Genomic DNA, 20264 nt, shown 5'->3' with positions numbered 1-20264 from the left:
TATTCCACAAACGGGGACGCTGTGCAGAACAGAAAGTGACTGTGGATTCGGAGGTTTTGCCATCTTCAAAATCAACGTTTTGCAACACAACCAAGAAAAACTGCTCTGACAAAACGTTTCAGGAGAGCCCAAGTGAGCACCAGTCCCATCGGAAGTCCAAAAGACCAGGCCTGGAGTTGCTCTTTAACAAACCATTGGCTGTCTTAAAGACTCTTACTCCCAAAAGGAAGAATTCGCCCATAAAACTTAAGTTCTAGAATTGATTAGGAGTTTTTGTAGTCTTGTCCACTGTGGATTTTCAAGAAAATGTTATAAATAAAATTTATTTTAATTCAAAGCAATGTACGTATTCATAATTTTGTTCGTATGGAGATTGATGCATTGATCAGATGTTATTTTGAGTAAGATTTAAGATACGGGTAACTCCCCAAATATGGTCATTCAAAATCTATGCATGTTCTTTCTTCTGTGGAACATGAACGAAGATATTTTGAGAAATGTCTTTGTGGTTCTGTCTGTCTACACAATGGAAGTCAATGGGAGCCGATGTTGTTTGGTTACTATCAAGTTCTTCAAAATATCTCCTGTTGTGTTCTGCAGAAAAAGATCATACTAAAATACTATAAATGAAGAGGAGAAATTAGAAAATATTTTTTGGGTGAACTGTTGTCTTTGTCACTTTTTCCACACACGCTGACATAAGACATCTGTTTATGATCTTTGTACCTTTTCACAATCCCTTCTAACATAAACTCAGTATTTCTTTTGCTGTGCTGCTAAAGCTTAATATCAGTCAGAAAACACTGCTGGCATGGCGCAAGTTTCTACGAAAATGTTACTGTCTCTTTCAAACATGACGTTTTAAATGACAAACACCTTCTCCAGCCTTTTTTATTAATATCATAGTCCTTTAACATAGTTACAATCTGTTTATGAAAATAAGTCAGTAGAAAGAATTCTTTTAAAAAGTCCAACAAGTCAAGTCCTCCATTTGTACAGTCCCGCTTTGTGCATTGAAATCATGAGATAAAAATTTGCAGACAGGAAGTTCGTTTCCCTCTTAAGTCCCAGGTTCCACTCTGAAGAGCCACAGCACTCAAACAGGACAGAGCGTCAATCTTTATTTATGATGGAAACAGGAAATGTCAACATGAAAGATAAAAGGCTTGAACCTGAAGTTTCTAATCTGCTTCAATTCGAAAATGAACTTCCAAATACAGTAAAATCGGTTTAAGATTCCTGTACTTCACATTACCACCTATAATCTTGGTTCGCTCGGTTTGTGGGTAATTCTTCTCAGAAGTACGTTGCCGTGAATTTTATGGATGGGCCGTTGTGTAAAGTGACACAGAGTAACCCTACGCTTTAAGGCAGTCTGTCTCGCATGTGTGTCAGTCTGTGCCAGTCTGGATGTAGTTTCTCCAGGCTTAGCCGCCCCCTCTGCGCCCATCCTTACGCTTAACCAAACCCTCAGGCTTAAAATAGCCCAAGAGTCCAGTGGTTAGAGAATTGAAGGGGCTTGTCTCTCAGGCTCCAGCCAGTGGCATTCGAGTCCATAGTTCCGCCCCTACAATAGCAGAGCGTGTCTGGGCAAACTGCCCTCGAGTGGCAGGTAGATGATTGGCAGGTAAGTCTCCAGTGACGTCACAATCGCAGAGGGGGCGTGATGCTGGGGCGTGGTTGGCGTGGAGACCAGGGTTCGTCCTCTCAGTCACTGTCAGAACCTACTGCAGATGAGCCTTTCCGTTTCCTTTTGGGTGCTTTGGGTTTGGAATCCTCTTCCTCCTGGAGACAAAAATGGTTTAAAACAGACGACAAGTGTGTGATTAAAAAGCAAGGAGTGAAGGCCTTTGTGTTGATGTCACGATGAACAGCTCATGCTGTTGTTGTGGATTTACCGAAGCGGTGCTGGACGCACTCTCCTCCTCATTGCATGGCTGGGGAGCTACGCCCTTGCGGGATCGCGGCGAGGACGCTGGGGCTTTGCGGCGAGATTTGGGAGGTTTGGTGGAATCTTCGTAGTCCTCAGCCAATGAGAAAAGATCACTGAACCTGACCGAAACAACATAAGCAGCACATGGTTAGTAAATCGAAAATTGAATTTAAAAAATGCATTGAATTTAAAATGGATTTAAAACGTTTTGTTCAATTGAACAACTTTTCTTTAAACTTCACTCTTTTAAACTTTAAACCTTCAACTTTGGATAATGCTATATTTTTGTATTTTTAAAATAATTCAAGACTGGTCAAAGTTAACAAGCTCAGTTTCATTTTTTTTATTGGTTAAATATTTGCCAAATTAACAGAGAAACAAAGGATGACCATTAGTAAAAATGTATGAAAAAATTAAAATGACGAAATACAGACATATGACTTTTCTGCAAACAGCAACAAAACCTAAATGCTTTACCATGCACTAAAATCACATACCTCATTTTGTGAGCCTCATCACAACTGGCCTGTACATGCTGCAGGGCTTGCAATATGGGCGTCTGAGAAAAAACTGATACACCAACAGAAACACTTCAGCGATCTTTGCTTCAACTAAAATAAACAGTAGGCTGTTGATATTTCAAGAAACATGACCGGAAGAGGAACTCACAGTTGTTCTTGGTGTTGCTGAGGTTCAGTCTCAAGCTGTCTAAATGTTCCAGCATCTGCTCAAGAGTCAGCTGAGCCAGTTTACTGCTTGAACTTCTCAAACTACAAAAGATGAACACAAACATATTTGAGACAACACTTTGTTTTATTTTTTGCTGTGTTGATATTTATATGTAGTAATATGAACAATCAAGAAAGGACAGGAAAAGATGGGAAGAAGTGAAGGTAATGCCAGTCGCATTTATGGTAGATCAATAGATACAAACCATTCCTCCTTAAAGCAACAGTTCACTTTCAAAACGAAAATTCTGTCATTATTTACATCGCCCTCTTGTCATTTCAAACCTGCATGACTTTCTTTCTTCTCCAGAACACAAAAGAAGATATTTTGAAAAATGTTGGTAACAGAAAACCATTGGTCCCCATTGACTGACATGGTCCTCACTGCAGAACACAAGATCCAGCGGGCGAAGCTGGATCCAGATCCAACTCCTCCCACTTTACATAATTAGCCGTAATTTGGAGGGTTAAGTTGCACCACGTAGTCGCCGACGTTTGCTCTTATCAGTGTAATCATAATTTAGTGTACGCCTGTAAGTAATGATCACAGTTATGTTAAACCTTACCCTAAACCTAAATCTAATAAAATATGTTATAAAAAATACGTTAATAAATAAAGTTCGTCTTCAGCAAGTTTGTTTGTCCGTCAAAAGAATAACTTTAGTTACGACTCAATGCGGAAATGGTAGAGCAACAACACGAGTATGACGCAAAACTGCTGCAGAAATCTGTCGACCAATCAAGACGCGGCGGGAGGAGACTGGATCCAGTCTCGACCAATCACAATGCAACAGGAGGAGACTGGATCTGGATCCAACCTTGCCCCCTGGATCTCGCGTTCTGCAGTGAGGAGCTACTGCATTGACTTGCATTGGTTTTGTGTCCATACAATAGAAGTCAATGGGGACCGATGGTTTTTGCTTACGGACATTTTTCAAAATATCTTCTTCTGTGTTTTGCAGTGGAAAGAAGGTCATAAAGGTTTCAAATGACAACAGGGTGAGTAAATGATGACAGAATTTTCATTTTGAAGGTGAACCATTCCTTTAAATTTGAGGATACTGAATATAAAGGGTTTATAGTGGAAGAATAGTTTTGTAATGACCTCTGTCGTTTGCGAGGCATGTTGTTGTTCTTGATGAGTAGTGCTTTGATGTGTTCTCCCAGCAGATCGTCGTGTTTAGCAGCCCAGTGGCGCAGGATGCTGGTGGTAAACTGGTCCTCTTGGTGATGGGGTCGGCTGAGAACCATCTTCACCATCTCCTCGCTCGGCCTGGACCAGTGGTGTAAAGTATTGGAGTAAATGTACTTAGTTACTTTACTTAAGTATCTTTTTGGCTACTTTGTAGTTGTACTGAGTATTAAAGATATTAGCAACTTTTACTCTCTACTTAACTACATTTTTGAACAAGTATATGTACTCTTTACTCCACTACATTTGTAATGACTAATGTAATTACACATTACATTTTGCATGGCACCTATCTTATAATTAATATTGCCATTTACAGGGCATTGAAGGTACTACAATCTTGTGGATTTTGCCCTAACTTACAAAAACTTGTCAACATGGCTTCTTTATATGAATATGAGTGCAGTATCAGGTAGATGTCAATCGCTGGCGGTTTACACACGGTTAGCCCTTACCCGCTATTTCTACAGTAATATATTGGCAACACTGTTGCCAGCTAGTTACTGTAGGTCACACATCTACAAAAGCTCTTATTTTTAAAACTAACTCTTCCTAAATGTGCTCTAAACATGTTTGCTCAAAATTTGACCATGTGGTGGGACTATTGCCATGAAGTGATGTAAACCAGTAAAAAGAATGTATAGTATTTCAATTTTCAAAAGTGCTCTCACACTATATAGACAAAATATTAACCTATAGAATGAGTCGGACACAGAGAAATGAACAATCCACATATGAATCTCAACAATGGTGACAATCAACTGAACAGCTTCATGCTGCAATGCATGCTGGGTACATAGTACAAAACTCATTCATGATTGTTTGTCACCATTGATGAGGTTTGTATGTCAAGTGTCTAACTGTGTCTCAATTGCAAAGAAAGATTTTCTGACAGAGATCTTTCCATTATAACATGTAATCACTTTACCAAACATATCTTAATAAATCTTTAATGCTATATTATTATTATTTAATGATTGAATTCTTTCAGATGTATCTTCAGTTACTAAGCAAACATAAAGTTGCGGTTCCTGTAAAGTCCCTTTCAGTGTTATTGTATAAGTGTACATTTTAAAGCTACAAGAAAGTCAAAGAGTCCAACCAAAGCAAACACTGATCGCCATAATGGTGACTTAAAACATAATTGAACCACTATGAACTCGAGTTAAATCTCAATAAGATCTTACACAGATGACAGAAATAAAGTGAAAGTGGTGTCTGTAATATGTGAAGATGTTATTGATGTTTGTGTTTAATTCTCCTCTGGTGAAATCTTGACAGATTTATTGTGTTCATCTGTTATTTACACTTGTTCATCTAAGACTGTGTGACTTAAGTGCGTTAATAGATTCTTTATAATGTATCTTCAAACAGCCATTGCAGTAGTTTACTGTAAAACACCTACAGTAACTAGCTGGCAACAGTGTTGCCAATATATTACTGTAGAAATGGCAGGTAAGGGCTAACAGTGTATGTGAAATGAGGACATGACTGCAGCTGGCGATGAGGCCCAAACCAGCATGTCCAGTGCAAAAAGGCTTTGACTTTTTAATTCTACTTAACATTATTTTATTTATCTGTTATATTGAAGAGACCTTTTTGAAGGACTTTGGTTTACTTATGAGCACTTGAGCTTAAATGAGACTTAGGGTGTTTGTAATGACGTAGGTTATGGTGTCGACCATGATTTGTTGCAATTTTGAGGTGTTCAGTCTTATTATGATTTAAGAAAATAAATGCGATTGCTCACTTCACAAATCAACTGTTTCTAGTTTTTCACTGCTGTGTCTCTTAAGTGTTGAGGACTAGTGCTGCTTTGAGCCTACATTCAGTATGAGTAAAATACTCAAGTACTGTTAAAATCAGATACTCAAAGACTTTTACTGAAGTCGTTTTGGAATTGGTGACTTGTAACTTGTAATGGAGTAATTTTCACTGCAAGGTATCTGTACTTTTACTTAAGTATGGTTTTCAGATACTCTTTACACCTCTGGCCTGGACACAAAACAATATATACAGCACCTGACAGTAGCAATGAAAAGTAACCACTATTTGTATAAAACAAGGACTTACTTTTCTCTGCGTAACTGCAGAAGCAGGCAGGATAGAGCCTCTGGATGCTCTGTGAGCAGAGAGAAGGATTATGGGAAATGTGTGAGATGTCAAATGTGTGTGTGTGTCTATATACACTGCCGCTCACCCTTGTATTTGAGGTGCTGTAAAATGGGTGTAATGGTCTCAAGGGGTATACTGTGCGCCAGGAAAAGCTGCCATGTGCTGTACTGCTCGAACGTCTCCCAGTCCAGAGACTGAACTGTAACACACGCACCGACAACAAGATCAGATTCACAAATTCACGAGTTCACCTGCGCAGATAACAGCGATGTTGCAGGGATAATAATGATAGAGCATGGGTATGAAGGTTTATGCGTATTTGGCGTGCTGTCCAGGGAGCGGGCTCCGAGCCTGCCGGATCTATCCGAACTCGAAGCCCTCTACCCTGGCCAGGGCAAGTGCGCCGAGCTCGGAACCGGCTCGAGCCCAGAGCACACCCCCTGGGGTCCTGCGGGAGAATGATCTTTGTGAGGGGATCAGGGGTGGAGGAGGGATGCTGATCTGAAGCAGGTAAGATGGTTTCCCTATTTATAAGAGTGCTTGCTTGAGCTGATAGGGTAGACGCGGTGATTGCTGATGGTAGACCAGCCGGGCTGATTAAATGCTGGGTAGATGCGGTGATTACTGATGGTAGACCAGCCTGGCTGATTATATGCTCCGTCTCCTCCCGAACTTTGTTAATTAAACATCATGTCTAGAATGTGTGTGGCATTCGCCTCGGTTCAACTTACTGAGAATGTTGAGCACTGAGTCTTTGCGGAACATCACCAGATTGCCCATCATCACATGACACATCAGCTCCTGAAGCTATTAGGGGATGCGAGAGACAAAAAGGTGAATGGAAACTTCAATGATTTGTCAAGAGAATCTGAATTGAATCAAACCTGTGCAGAATCAATGACAGCCACTATCATGTTCAGAAGCTCTCCGCTCCGCAGGGTCTCATCTGGAAACTGTACAAGGCACACACACGTGATATTTAGAAGGGGACCAAAGACGTTTGAATGCAAATCAGTTCTCTCTTAAAGTCATACTTGGAAGCACCGAGTCTTTTGTTTAGCCAGACCTCAGATTGACAACAGTCTGGACTGTAATGTCTGCCTGACATGTAAAGCAACCAATCACAGTTGGTTTTGTTCAGCATCATGTTTAGGGGCGGGAAAATGTGCTCTATGCGTAATGTGTTTGGTACGATGATGTTTTGAGAACGTGTGCGTTACCTCAGAATAGATGGACGGGGTGAGGTAGCACAGCAGCCTCACGTCATCCTCCTGACAGGCCTTCATGTCCATCATCAGGCAGGTGTGCAGGTCACCCAGAGCCGTCGCCTGAGCAAACGACTCGTACAGACTCATCTTCCCAGCGGCTGCTTTGCTGCAGGAGTGAAAAATACAGCGAGTTACGTCAACCGGAGCCTTTGCAGTCAATGTTTCCAGCATCAAGTCTTCTTTCAGAATACAAACAAAATTACAGCCAATCATTTTTGGAGTTATTACAGACGTGCAGAGCGGGATTTCCGACCAATGACATTTTACTGTCAGTGACACAAAAATACAAACCAGGAGAGCAACAAAATGTCTTGTACAAGACCTCACACAAGTTAACATAAACATAGATTTATCACTTCATGTTTGACACACCATCCTGGTAAGCAAACGGTGTGAAATAAGATCTGGATCAAGCACTGAATGTTGGACTCTCACCTGGCTTTGAGGTAGAAGAGAAGATGATAACCGATTTTAGGTTGTTTCTGGTAGAGCTCAGCAAGCAGGTCCAGCAGAACGGAGAAGCCGCTGTTATCTTCCTGCATTTGACACAAGTTCCTGAAGATCAGACACACCGGCTTACACACAGATTCCTCTAGTGACCTGAAACACACACATAAAATGGTTGAACAGCATTGCAGCGAGAACAAATCTATATATTTTAACACGCCTTCTGTCATTTTATTAATAAGGAAAGTGATGGAAAACGGATGGGGAGAGAAGAGGGAACTGACTTTAAGCCGTGTAGCTCCAAGGCAAATACATTTCTAATCAATATAGATCGACGGCCAGATTGATTCTTACTCTTCTGTGATCTCCTCGGGTAACACATCTCCTCTAAAGTGACTCTTGAACAGCTCAGCCATACAGGAGGCTAGCGTGGACATCTGCTCCGAGTCGAAATCCTCCTAAAACGATGAATCGCAAAAATGTGTCATCGGTCATTTTTAAAGTACTGACCGAATGTTTCATTCGAGCAAAGCTTACCTCTAAAATAAGGTCCACTATTTCCTGCATGACCTCACAATGTGTCTCTGTGTCACTGAGAGAGAAAGAGAAACAGAGTGAGACTCACATTTATGTGCAGAAAATCCATACATTTGATCTATTGTATCAATCATGTGACTCCAAACGCACCTTCCTTTCTGCAGCTGCAAAACCCGCTCTTTCAGCGCATCGTCTAATTGGTCCACGAAAGGTGTGATGTCAGCGGGTTCATCGATATAGGTCTCCTTGAGCTGGTGGAACCTGAACTCACGCTTTTTACCTTGGGACAAACAGGCAAAATTAAGACTCTGTAGCTGCAAACTGGGTCACACGCATCATTTAGAACAACGGCAGCACTGCAAACAATTTACACTTAATGATTTTTTATCTGTAATTGATTTACGTACAGCTAAAAGTATCTTAGCCCTACCCTTGTTGTTCAGCTCCTCCTCATCGTCACTGAAGGTGGCATCTGTGTTGTCATAGCAACCATCTTCCTTATCAAGCACATGATTGTCCATTTCCAACTGAACGGAGTCCTCCATTTTTACTACGCAAAGTAGGGAAGAAATGTCCAACGTCAAACACGAAAAAAGTTCAAGGCTACAAACTTGACATTATGGCGACATCGCAATTCACAAACACCTTTGCACTGTGACGACTTAAATAAGACTAAAGCTGCGGTCACACTTGACTTTTCGTTCCATTGATTTCCATTCATACGCATGCGAATGCGTCAGACCGGAAACGCAAGCCCGTATTCCGCTGCGTAGCAAAGTTCAAGTTTGGTGAACTCTGACCTGCGTATTCGCATCACGTGAGTGCGCGAGACCAATAGAAGATCAAAATGTCACAGCATGACCTCTCGGTACAGAACTGTAAAAGATGGAGGAATCGCTCCCGCCCATTTTCGCAGCACCGTCCGAACGACTTTGTGCATAACAATTCTGCATGCAAGCATTAGCATCATTCCCTTAAACTCATTTTATTCTATTTAAACAGAAAATAGACCATTCAGGCCCTTTTGCAATACTATTTTCAATGTGCTATGATTTGGGGATAATCTATCATACTGTGATGTGATTGGCTATGGAACGCAGTGGGTGGAGCAATGACCTTCTGTGGGCGGGGATGGGGAACTGCAGAACTCTGGGAAGCGTTCTCTCAGCATGGATCGCAGCTCGCGGTCCAGTTTAGGGTTGTCAAACAGTGGTGCTAGGTGACTGAAAGAGAGAGAGAGAGAGAGAGAGAGAGAGAGAGATGTAGGAGGTTGTCAAGACATCACATCGGAATAAGCATGAACACACACACACTGTCTGGATGAAGGAGAAACTCACGCCAGAACTCTCTTTTCCATGATGAAGGTAAGAGAGTTGAAGACGCCCTGTCGCACTTGACCCTCAAGAGGTGGGAAAAAGTTTGGGATGATCTGAATCAAAACGAGATACAGGTTATATATGTATATACAGTGGGTACGGAAAGTATTCAGACCCCCTTAAATTTTTCACTCTTTGTTATATTGCAGCCATTTGCTAAAATCATTTAAGTTCATTTTTTTCCTCATTAATGTACACACAGCACCCCATATTGACAGAAAAACACAGAATTGTTGACATTTTTGCACATTTATTAAAAAAGAAAAACTGAAATATCACATGGTCCTAAGTATTCAGACCCTTTGCTGTGACACTGATATATTTAACTCAGGTGCTGTCCATTTCTTCTGATCATCCTTGAGATGGTTCTACACCTTCATTTGAGTCCAAATGTGTTTGATTATACTGATTGGACTTGATTAGGAAAGCCACACACCTGTCTATATAAGACCTTACAGCTCACAGTGCATGTCAGAGCAAATGAGAATCACGAGGTCAAAGGAACTGCCTGAAGAGCTCAGAGACAGAATTGTGGCAAGGCACAGATCTGGCCAAGGTTACAAAAAAATTTCTGCTGCACTTAAGGTTCCTAAGAGCACAGTGGCCTCCATAATCCTTAAATGGAAGACGTTTGGGACGACCAGAACCCTTCCTAGAGCTGGCCGTCCGGCCAAACTGAGCTATCGGGGGAGAAGAGCCTTGGTGAGAGAGGTAAAGAAGAACCCAAAGATCACTGTGGCTGAGCTCCAGAGATGCAGTCGGGAGATGGGAGAAAGTTGTAGAAAGTCAACCATCACTGCAGCCCTCCACCAGTCGGGGCTTTATGGCAGAGTGGCCTCTCCTCAGTGCAAGACACATGAAAGCCCGCATGGAGTTTGCTAAAAAACACCTGAAGGACTCCAAGATGGTGAGAAATAAGATTCTCTGGTCTGATGAGACCAAGATAGAACTTTTTGGCCTTAATTCTAAGCGGTATGTGTGGAGAAAACCAGGCACTGCTCATCACCTGTCCAATACAGTCCCAACAGTGGTGGCAGCATCATGCTGTAGGGGTGTTTTTCAGCTGCAGGGACAGGACGACTGGTTGCAATCGAGGGAAAGATGAATGCGGCCAAGTACAGGGATATCCTGGACGAAAACCTTCTCCAGAGTGCTCAGGACCTCAGACTGGGCCGAAGGTTCACCTTCCAACAAGACAATGACCCTAAGCACACAGCTAAAATAACGAAGGAGTGGCTTCACAACAACTCCGTGACTGTTCTTGAATGGCCCAGCCAGAGCCCTGACTTAAACCCAATTGAGCATCTCTGGAGAGACCTGAAAATGGCTGTCCACCAACGTTTGCCATCCAACCTGACAGAACTGGAGAGGATCTGCAAGGAGGAATGGCAGAGGATCCCCAAATCCAGGTGTGACAAACTTGTTGCATCTTTCCCAAAAAGACTCATGGCTGTATTAGATCAAAAGGGTGCTTCTACTAAATACTGAGCAAAGGGTCTGAATACTTAGGACCATGTGATATTTCAGTTTTTCTTTTTTAATAAATGTGCAAAAATGTCAACAATTCTGTGTTTTTCTGTCAATATGGGGTGCTGTGTGTACATTAATGAGGAAAAAAATGAACTTAAATGATTTTAGCAAATGGCTGCAACATAACAAAGAGTGAAAAATGTAAGGGGGTCTGAATACTTTTCGTACCCACTGTATATATATATATATATACAAACCCGATTACAAAAAAGTTGGGACACTGTACAAATTGTGAATAAAAAAGGAATGCAATAATTTACGAATCTAATAAACTTATATTCTATTCACAATAGAATATAGATAACATATGAAATGTTGAAAGTCAGACATTTTGAAATGTCATGCCAAATATTGGCTCATTTTGGATTTCATGAGAGCTACACATTCCGAAAAAGTTGGGACAGGTAGCAATAAGAGGCCGGAAAAGTTAAATGTACATATAAGGAACAGCTGGAGGACCAATTTGCAACTTATTAGGTCAATTGGCAACATGATTGGGTATAAAAAGAGCCTCTCAGAGTGGCAGTGTCTCTCAGAAGTCAAGATGGGCAGAGGATCACCAATTCGCCCCATGCTGCGGCGAAAAATAGTGGAGCAATATCAGAAAGGAGTTTCTCAGAGAAAAATTGCAAAGAGTTTGAAGTTATCATCATCTACAGTGCATAATATCATCCAAAGATTCAGAGAATCTGGAACAATCTCTGTGCGTAAGGGTCAAGGCCGGTAAACCATACTGGATGCCCGTGATCTTCGGGCCCTTAGACGGCACTGCATCACATACAGGAATGCTACTGTAATGGAAATCACAACATGGGCTCAGGAATACTTCCAGAAAACATTGTCGGTGAACACAATCCACCGTGCCATTCGCCGTTGCCGGCTAAAACTCTATAGGTCAAAAAAGAAGCCATATCTAAACATGATCCAGAAGCGCAGGCGTTTTCTCTGGGCCAAGGCTCATTTAAAATGGACTGTGGCAAAGTGGAAAACTGTTCTGTGGTCAGACGAATCAAAATTTGAAGTTCTTTTTGGAAAACTGGGATGCCATGTCATCCGGACTAAAGAGGACAAGGACAACCCAAGTTGTTATCAGCGCTCAGTTCAGAAGCCTGCATCTCTGATGGTATGGGGTTGCATGAGTGCGTGTGGCATGGGCAGCTTACACATCTGGAAAGGCACCATCAATGCTGAAAGGTATATCCAAGTTCTAGAACAACATATGCTCCCATCCAGACGTCGTCTCTTTCAGGGAAGACCTTGCATTTTCCAACATGACAATGCCAGACCACATACTGCATCAATTACAACATCATGGCTGCGTAGAAGAAGGATCCGGGTACTGAAATGGCCAGCCTGCAGTCCAGATCTTTCACCCATAGAAAACATTTGGCGCATCATAAAGAGGAAGATGCGACAAAGAAGACCTAAGACAGTCGAGCAACTAGAAGCCTGTATTAGACAAGAATGGGACAACATTCCTATTCCTAAACTTGAGCAACTTGTCTCCTCAGTCCCCAGACGTTTGCAGACTGTTATAAAAAAGAAGAGGGGATGCCACACAGTGGTAAACATGGCCTTGTCCCAACTTTTTTGAGATGTGTTGATGCCATGAAATTTAAAATCAACTTGTTTTTCCCTTAAAATGATACATTTTCTCAGTTTAAACATTTGATATGTCATCTATGTTGTATTCTGAATAAAATATTGAAATTTGAAACTTCCACATCATTGCATTCTGTTTTTATTCACAATTTGTACAGTGTCCCAACTTTTTTGGAATCGGGTTTGTATATATATATATGTGTGTGTATACGTATATAAGTAAATATTATCAAATAATGTGTACAGATGAACTGATATCAAAAATGTTTTAAGTGTCTTAATTCAACACCAAGCAATTTCTGTGAAACAATGTTAATATGTGAAATACCCGACACATGAAGTCTAGTAATGTTGCTGTTATAGCAGGATGGGGCTTCATGGAGTGATGCATCACCAATATAGCAGGCTCTGAAATAAAAAATGAATAAACAAGCAATAAAAATAAAGTTAATAAATCAAATGTCATAATCAATAGAAAAAAAACAGAACATAAGTGAGGTGTGAGGCAATGTTTATCAAGTTAACTTAAAGGGACAGTTCACCCCAAAATAAAAACTCACCTCACTCACCCTCATGTAATTTCAAACATGTATGACATCCTTTCTTCTGCAGAACACAAAAGAAGATATTTTGAAGAATGTTGGTAACAGAAAACCGTTGGTCCCCATTGACTTGCATTGGTTTTGTGTCCATAATATAGAAGTAAATGGGGACCAACGCTTTTTGGTTACCAATATTCTTCAAAATATCTTCTTTTGTGTTCTGCAGAAGAAAGGATGTCATACAGGTTTGAAATGACAAGAGAGTGAGTAAAAGATGACAGAATTTTCATTTTGAAGGTGAACTATTCCTTCAAAGGGCATTAAAACTTTTGGAAACAATAATCTTCACAAGCTAACAAAACACTCAGGAACACATACCAATGTTCATAATGCTGTCTTTCTCTGGGTTGAAGAACAGCCAGTCATAGAACAAGGCCAGTTTGGCATTGGATGCAGCAACATTAGACTAGAGAGAGAGAGACAGACAGACAGACAGACAGGGAGACAGAGAGAGAGAGAGAGACAGAAGGACAGAGAGAGAGAGACAGAGAGAGAGAAGCACTGGTACAAGACAGAGAGAGACGAACAGGAACAGAGGACGCCGAGAGGATGGACGAGAAGAAGAGCAGTACATGAGACCCGGAAATGGAGAGAAGGAGAGAGAGAATCGATCCGCGAGAAGAGAAGAGAGAGAGAAGACAGACAGACCAGACAGGGAGACAGAGAGAGAGAGAGAGACAGAAGGACAGAGAGAGAGGACGAGAGAAGAGACAGACGGAGACAGGAGAGAGAGAGAAGAGAGACAGAGAGAGAGACAGACAGACAGACAGACGAGAAGAGAGAGAGAGAGAGAAGAAGAGAGAAGAGAGAGAGAATGACAGAGAAGAAAGGGAAAGAGAGAGAGACGAGAGAGAGAGAAGAGAGAGAGAGAGGAGAAAGAGAAGAAAGAGAGAAGAGAGAGAGAAGAGAGAGAGAAGAGAGAGGAAGAGAGAGAGAGGAGATAGAGGAAGAGAGAAGAGAAGAGAAGAGAGAGAGAGAGAGACAGAAGGACAGAGTTAATTACAGAGACACTCTTAATTCTGAAAAGAAGCTGTATCAATAGTACTAAATATTCTATTTACCGTGCAGGTAGTCAGCAACCAACCAATAATGGCCCAGCGTGGCAGAATGTCAGAGCTCAGCACCTCATTGGATGGGTGAACCACACCGCATATATAACGAATGAGGTCGCAGCGCAGTGATTGGCTCTCGGCTGTGGACAGATACTGCCTCTGAAACCAGTCTTGATAGCGCTTCTGCTGTCCAAATCGAACCTGCAGCCAGAAACATGCACTTAGTGTGTGACCACATATTTAACCATCAAGATGTGGTGTTGCGTTAGCGTGCGTTTACCCGTGATGTCATGAACAGCAGCTTGGTCTCCATGTCGGGCGTGAGGCGGCAGGCCAGAAATTTGCGGGAAGTTCTAGATGTGAGGAGCTGCAGGATGCCTGCAAACAACAAAAACACACTTTATGTATTTTTACACACACACACAACATTGGGTTTGACTACTATGAAAACACACACCTGTGAACTGTGGGCTTAGAGTCTGGGGATTGTGCATAAGGTCTCGCCATAGTAACTCCATTTCAGGGATACGAGCCACATTCTGTAACAGCCTGACCAGATCCCGCCCGATAATAAAACACTCCATGAACTGTTAAAACACAATCACAGAGCAAACCATTAAACAGAAAACACCATTTAAAATGCAATAAACTTGACATGTCACTCCTGTCCTCTTCATATTTCGTGGTTTTTATTTTTTGCCATAAATCCTTATTAGTGACCTTTTATGTTTGGCAATTTTGACAACACAGTATTTAATCATTTAAAAAGTCCATTCCTGAAAAACAGCGAATTTGAACATACAAGGTTTCAGAAGGACATCGACGATATTTTAAATTGAACCACAATTTTCAGGTAAATAAAGTATGGTAAGACTGCATCAAATGGTGATTTGACTGGATAAAAATATATTTACATTTACATTTATGCATTTGGCAGACGCTTTTATCCAAATAATATATTTTGATGCTATTGGTTAATGTTATTTTTCCCCTCCAATAAGACTTATTAAACTTATTTCAGAGGTGGAGAAAGTTTTTTTAAAGCTGTAATCCATAACTTTAGCCTCTATCAATTCATTATTTTGAACTAAAAAGGTAACAGATGGCAAATGTCTTTACAATAATGTGCACTGATAAATTACGCACATTAAAGGGATAGTCCATCCCAAAATGAAAATTCTCTCAAGAATTACTGCCCCTCGAGTTGTTCCAAACCTGTATAAATGTCTAATTCCAGCCCAAAAATCTGTCATCATTTACTCGTACTTGTTCCAAACCTGTGTAAGTTTCTTTGGTCTGATGAACACAAAGAAAGATATTTGGAAAAATGTTCGCAACTGACATTTCTGGGACATCATTGACTACCATAGTGGTAGTCAAATGGTAGTCAAAGGTGCCCTTGAACTGTTTGCTTTCCTAAATTCTTCAAACTACCTAATTTTGTGAAAATTATACAATAAAAAATTATGACATCATTTTTTCTACCATGCTACTCAGTGATGTCCCAGAACTGTCAGTTGCTAACATTTTTCCAAATATCTTTCTTTGTGTCTATCAGACCAAAGAAACTTACACAGGTTTGGAACAAGTACGAGTAAATGATGACAGAATTTTGGGCTGGAGTATCCCTTCAAGAAAGCAATCCAGGAAAATATTGAGTTCATATTGTCCTTAAATCTCAATTATTCTAATATCATGTTGAAGAGATGAGCTGACTGTGTAACTGTTAAAAATCACAACCTCAAGGGCTCTCTCAGGAACTGCTGACCTATATAGTCATCACAGTCCTGCTGTAGTGCCCTTGAGCAAGACACTTAACCTCAGTTTGCTTCGGTGAATAAAAAGGATATGTTGAGTCAATAACATTTATTGTACATAACTATGTAAACTCATGATAAACATAAAACCAACCAACTTCTCATTGTAAAGTATATGGCTTACAAAAAAGCAGAGAAATACTCAAGTACATATTTGAAGAAATACTGAAGTACTGTTACTGTATATTTACACAAGGGACCATATTAATAACAATAAAGATAACATTTAAAAAATGGGTTAAAAGGTCCAAATGTGTAATTTTTTGGAGGATATATTGACAGAAATGCAATATAATATACATCACTATGTGTTCAGAGGTGTATAAAGACCTTAAATAATGAAGCGTTATGTTTTTATTACCTCAGAATGAGCTATTTCTATCTACATACACCGCGGGTCCCCTTGCATGGAACTCGCCATGTTGTTTCTACAGGAGCCCTAAACGGACAAACTGCTCTACAGAACGCGTTTCGTAAATACGTTATCTCCTTCAGCAAAGAAGTAAAAACCTTAGTCCTGTGTCAGCCACCGTAGTGCTTCGAAAGGGAGGGGTGGAGTGAGCCGTTGGTTGCAATTCGCAACCTCACCACTAGATGCCGCTAGATTTCATACATACTGCTCCTGCCCTCTCCTATCCGACACCTTTCATATACAGACAACTCAACTCAATTAAATCCAAATTCCAATACCCTATTTCCGAAACATGTTGAATAAGAAGCGCTGGCTTGCGTCCTCACCCCCTTTCCCCAATATAACTCACCCTCTCTCTGAGCAGCCCCATGCAGAAGTCCACCTCTCTCTGTCTGAAGGTCAACAGGCTGGGCGTCCCATGATCCACTATGAGCCTCAGGTACGTGTACACAGACATGGCAATCAGCATGCCGCTTTTCAGCACCCACTCCCTGTACATCACACAAAACGCATTCTGAAGAAGCAGCCAATTAAATCACTTCTGCATTTCCACAGTGCAACACACACATGCTGTTATGATTCATAACGCCTCTCACCTCTGCTCCACTAAGACCTCCAACACGCTCTCTGCTAGCCAAATGTTTTTGTTGGAGATATCGCCTCCTGCAGACAGATGTAGGTTAGACACACCGTATAACACACGCTACATACTAACGTTGCTCACCGCCAGCACGCGTGTGTGTGTGTTTGAGTGTATAAACGCACCGGCGATCTGTTTCATGAGCGTCATAAGGACTCCATCTGCTCCAATGACTCCGTTCTTCACCAGCTCTTTGATCAACCACACCAGCTGCCCATAAAAACAACCATTTCTTTCATTACAATCATCAATGTCAAGGTCACAGGTTCGACAGTCAAGGTGACACACACACACTGCAAGTAAAAATGAATAATATCAGACCTGTGTGCGGCAGTTGTCCTGCAGTTTAAGAAACTTCTCCATCAGGATCTGGTTGATTTTTATTAATACCACATTCATCCCATCCCGATTCACTAGCGTCAGGTCCCGGTAGCACTGCGGGACGAAACGTTACATAGAGTTACAGCAGCAGAGATTTTTCAAGTGTGTGCTGTGATGTCCATGTGTGTGTGAAGCAGGGCCGTACGTACCCTCTGTGCCTGCGAAGTCTCTGTGAGAAGAATTGTGAAGAGACCCAGACACACCTCCTCATGCTGCTGTGGACTCTTACACACCTACACACGAACCAGAAGCATGTTATGCATCATAACATTAATAAAAGTTCAGATCCTCAATTGTCGTCATTTTAAAATTTAATTTGTGCTTTTGTAGCCCACTTATATTTGCTACAGATAGTCTTAAGATGAAAACATCAGAATACGTTGCAAGCCAAATTCGAACCAGCATTGCCCATTTTAGCACTGCAGCTCAATGTGTGCTCGTCACTAAATTCTTCATTCAATAAGATAGATACAATTGTGCTTCTTGATTTACTATGTTGACTGAGAGAACAGGATATTTGACATAAAAGGGCAAAATATTCCTTTTTCTAAATCTGGATGCAACTCACATACTCGCTCGCATATAGTAGTGAGGTCATGTGACATCAATAAAGCATAGCACAGTTTCAGACATTAAAGTGATAGTTCACCCAAATATGAAAATTCTGTCACCGTTTATTCACCCTCTTGTCATTTCAAACCTGCATGACTTCCTTCCGCAGAACACAAAAGAAGACATTTTAAAGAAAGTTGGTCCCCATTCACTTCTAATGTATGGACACCTATGCAAAGTTGTAATATAATGTGAATATACTCGTTGCCCCTGACAACAGTTCATTTACATCCACAATAACACATCATTGCTGTCGTGCATGTTTTAAAGAGGTGTGACTGATAAACACTCACATGAGCCGTGAGGGCATCATTGGCTTCTCGCTCTGACAGCCCATTGGTTATAGACGTGGTGATGCTCATACACCTCTCCAGGCGCTGAAACACACAATCGTTGAGCAGATTGAGATTAGGCACAAGTTACATCAAACCACAGAAATACAATACTGCAGATCACACAATGGGATGGTTTCCCGGACAGGGATTATTTTAAACCAGGACTAGGCCTTAGTTTAATTAGGATTCATTAAGTGATTTAAACAAACATGCCTTACTAAAAACATTACTTGCGTGCATTTTGAGACAACACAAAAGCAATGATGTATTTTAAGATATGTCCGTGCAAGTTGTTTTCCGCTTGGACATCTCGTACATTTACTTTAGTCTAGGACTAGTCTAATCCCTGTCTGGGAAAAGTGGGAAACTGCCCCAATGTTGCTTAAAATATAGATCTTTAGGGTCACTGACATCATCAGCTACATTCCATGACAACATGGTGAAATGTGGTCAAGTGCACGTGTCAACTCAGCACTCATTTGTTTATATTGCTGCCAAAGAAACGTGTCAATCAGTTTATTTGACTCTTATTTATGACGCTCCCAGGTTAAAACTAAGCGAGATCTGCAAGTACCAACTCTGAAGTGCACCTGCTCAAGTCTGATGAGCTGTCAACTTCTCTATTCTGCACATCCTATTGTTATTTTCGGAGTTTGTCCCTGCTTTTCATTTAAAAAGGTGCGTTAAAGAGGAGGCAACGACACGTATGTGTTTCAGACTGATGGGAATGAGTCGATCCCTACCTCCTCCAGCTCATCTTTGGCATCCAGGCTGGTGGACACCAGAAGGCGACCCTGTGCTTTACCCTTAGCCGGCGAGGGCTCCATCTCCTCCCGCCTCGCTGTGCCCACACACTCGGGACCTCACGGGGGTTTAGGGCGATGTTTCAAACCCTGCTCTCACTATTTACGTGGGTCTGTTGGGCTTATGTAAGAGTTAACCCTCTCTCCGCCCAGTCCTAGGCGCCTACAGTGTGTTTGCGACTCTTTATTCGCCACCTTCGCGCGACCACTCCAGTGTTTTCGACAGTGTCCGACTGTAACAATTCAACTTCCGCAGGGCATGGTGGCCTAGCGGAAGTATTCCGAACGCTGAGGCGAGGGCGGAGCAAAGAGACTCATTTATACCAATCGCGAGCTGCGTATTTTGATTGACGCGACAGGGGATCAATTGCGGAAAGGGAGCGGTCTCGGAGAGTCGTTGAACAAAAAGAAGCCCGTGTGTACTTGAGTGCGGTCTCTTTGTAAACATGTTTAAAAAACTTAAACGGCACAGTAAACTATTAAGAATGGGCTGCAACAAATGAGAAATATTATATTTAGTTTAAAGTGCGTTTAAAGCAGACGTCTCATCGCATGAGGGCAGCATTTAGCTAAATGTTTACGTCATTTGTTAAGCATTTAGTTTTTGAAACGTTTTAAATATATATTTTTTACTGATTTGGTAAAACATGTTTGACAAAATGTCCATATATTTATAATTAAATATAAGTAAGACATGTTTTCATTTTGACTCAAAAGAAATAGAAAAAGGGAAATATTTTCATATCAATATTTCAACAATTATAGGGTATCTTGACCACAATCCATATATTTGTGTTTAAAACTATTATACTAGCTGTATAAGTTTGTAATTAGACTAATTAGGTCCTAAAAGCCATTAAAAACCAAATAATAAATAAATGG

The 20264-nt window shown here is 41.1% G+C and overlaps 1 protein-coding gene across 1 annotated transcript; it reads right to left on the bottom strand.

Annotated features, from left to right (window-relative positions):
• Positions 1-866: 866 nt before the first annotated feature.
• ints3 (integrator complex subunit 3) lies at positions 867-19648 on the bottom strand. Its single transcript, XM_057355154.1, has 29 exons — positions 19323-19648; positions 18538-18621; positions 17782-17865; positions 17573-17686; positions 17377-17461; positions 17208-17274; positions 16961-17102; positions 14840-14969; positions 14663-14760; positions 14392-14583; positions 13649-13736; positions 13057-13136; positions 9558-9649; positions 9337-9443; positions 8651-8770; positions 8371-8500; positions 8221-8275; positions 8038-8141; positions 7672-7836; positions 7189-7342; positions 6853-6921; positions 6700-6775; positions 6054-6167; positions 5927-5975; positions 3767-3934; positions 2603-2703; positions 2431-2503; positions 1899-2052; positions 867-1785 (listed from the first exon to the last, which is right to left on the bottom strand). The coding sequence occupies exons 1-29, from the start codon at positions 19404-19406 to the stop codon at positions 1708-1710; spliced, it is 3057 nt and encodes a 1018-aa protein (XP_057211137.1). The 5' UTR covers positions 19407-19648; the 3' UTR covers positions 867-1707.
• Between the last annotated feature and the right edge of the window lie 616 nt (positions 19649-20264).

This window comes from Triplophysa rosa, linkage group LG16 (genome assembly GCF_024868665.1).
Source record: "Triplophysa rosa linkage group LG16, Trosa_1v2, whole genome shotgun sequence".
Classification (NCBI taxonomy): Eukaryota; Metazoa; Chordata; class Actinopteri; order Cypriniformes; family Nemacheilidae; genus Triplophysa; species Triplophysa rosa.
This window is presented reverse-complemented; position numbering and strand designations above follow the sequence as displayed.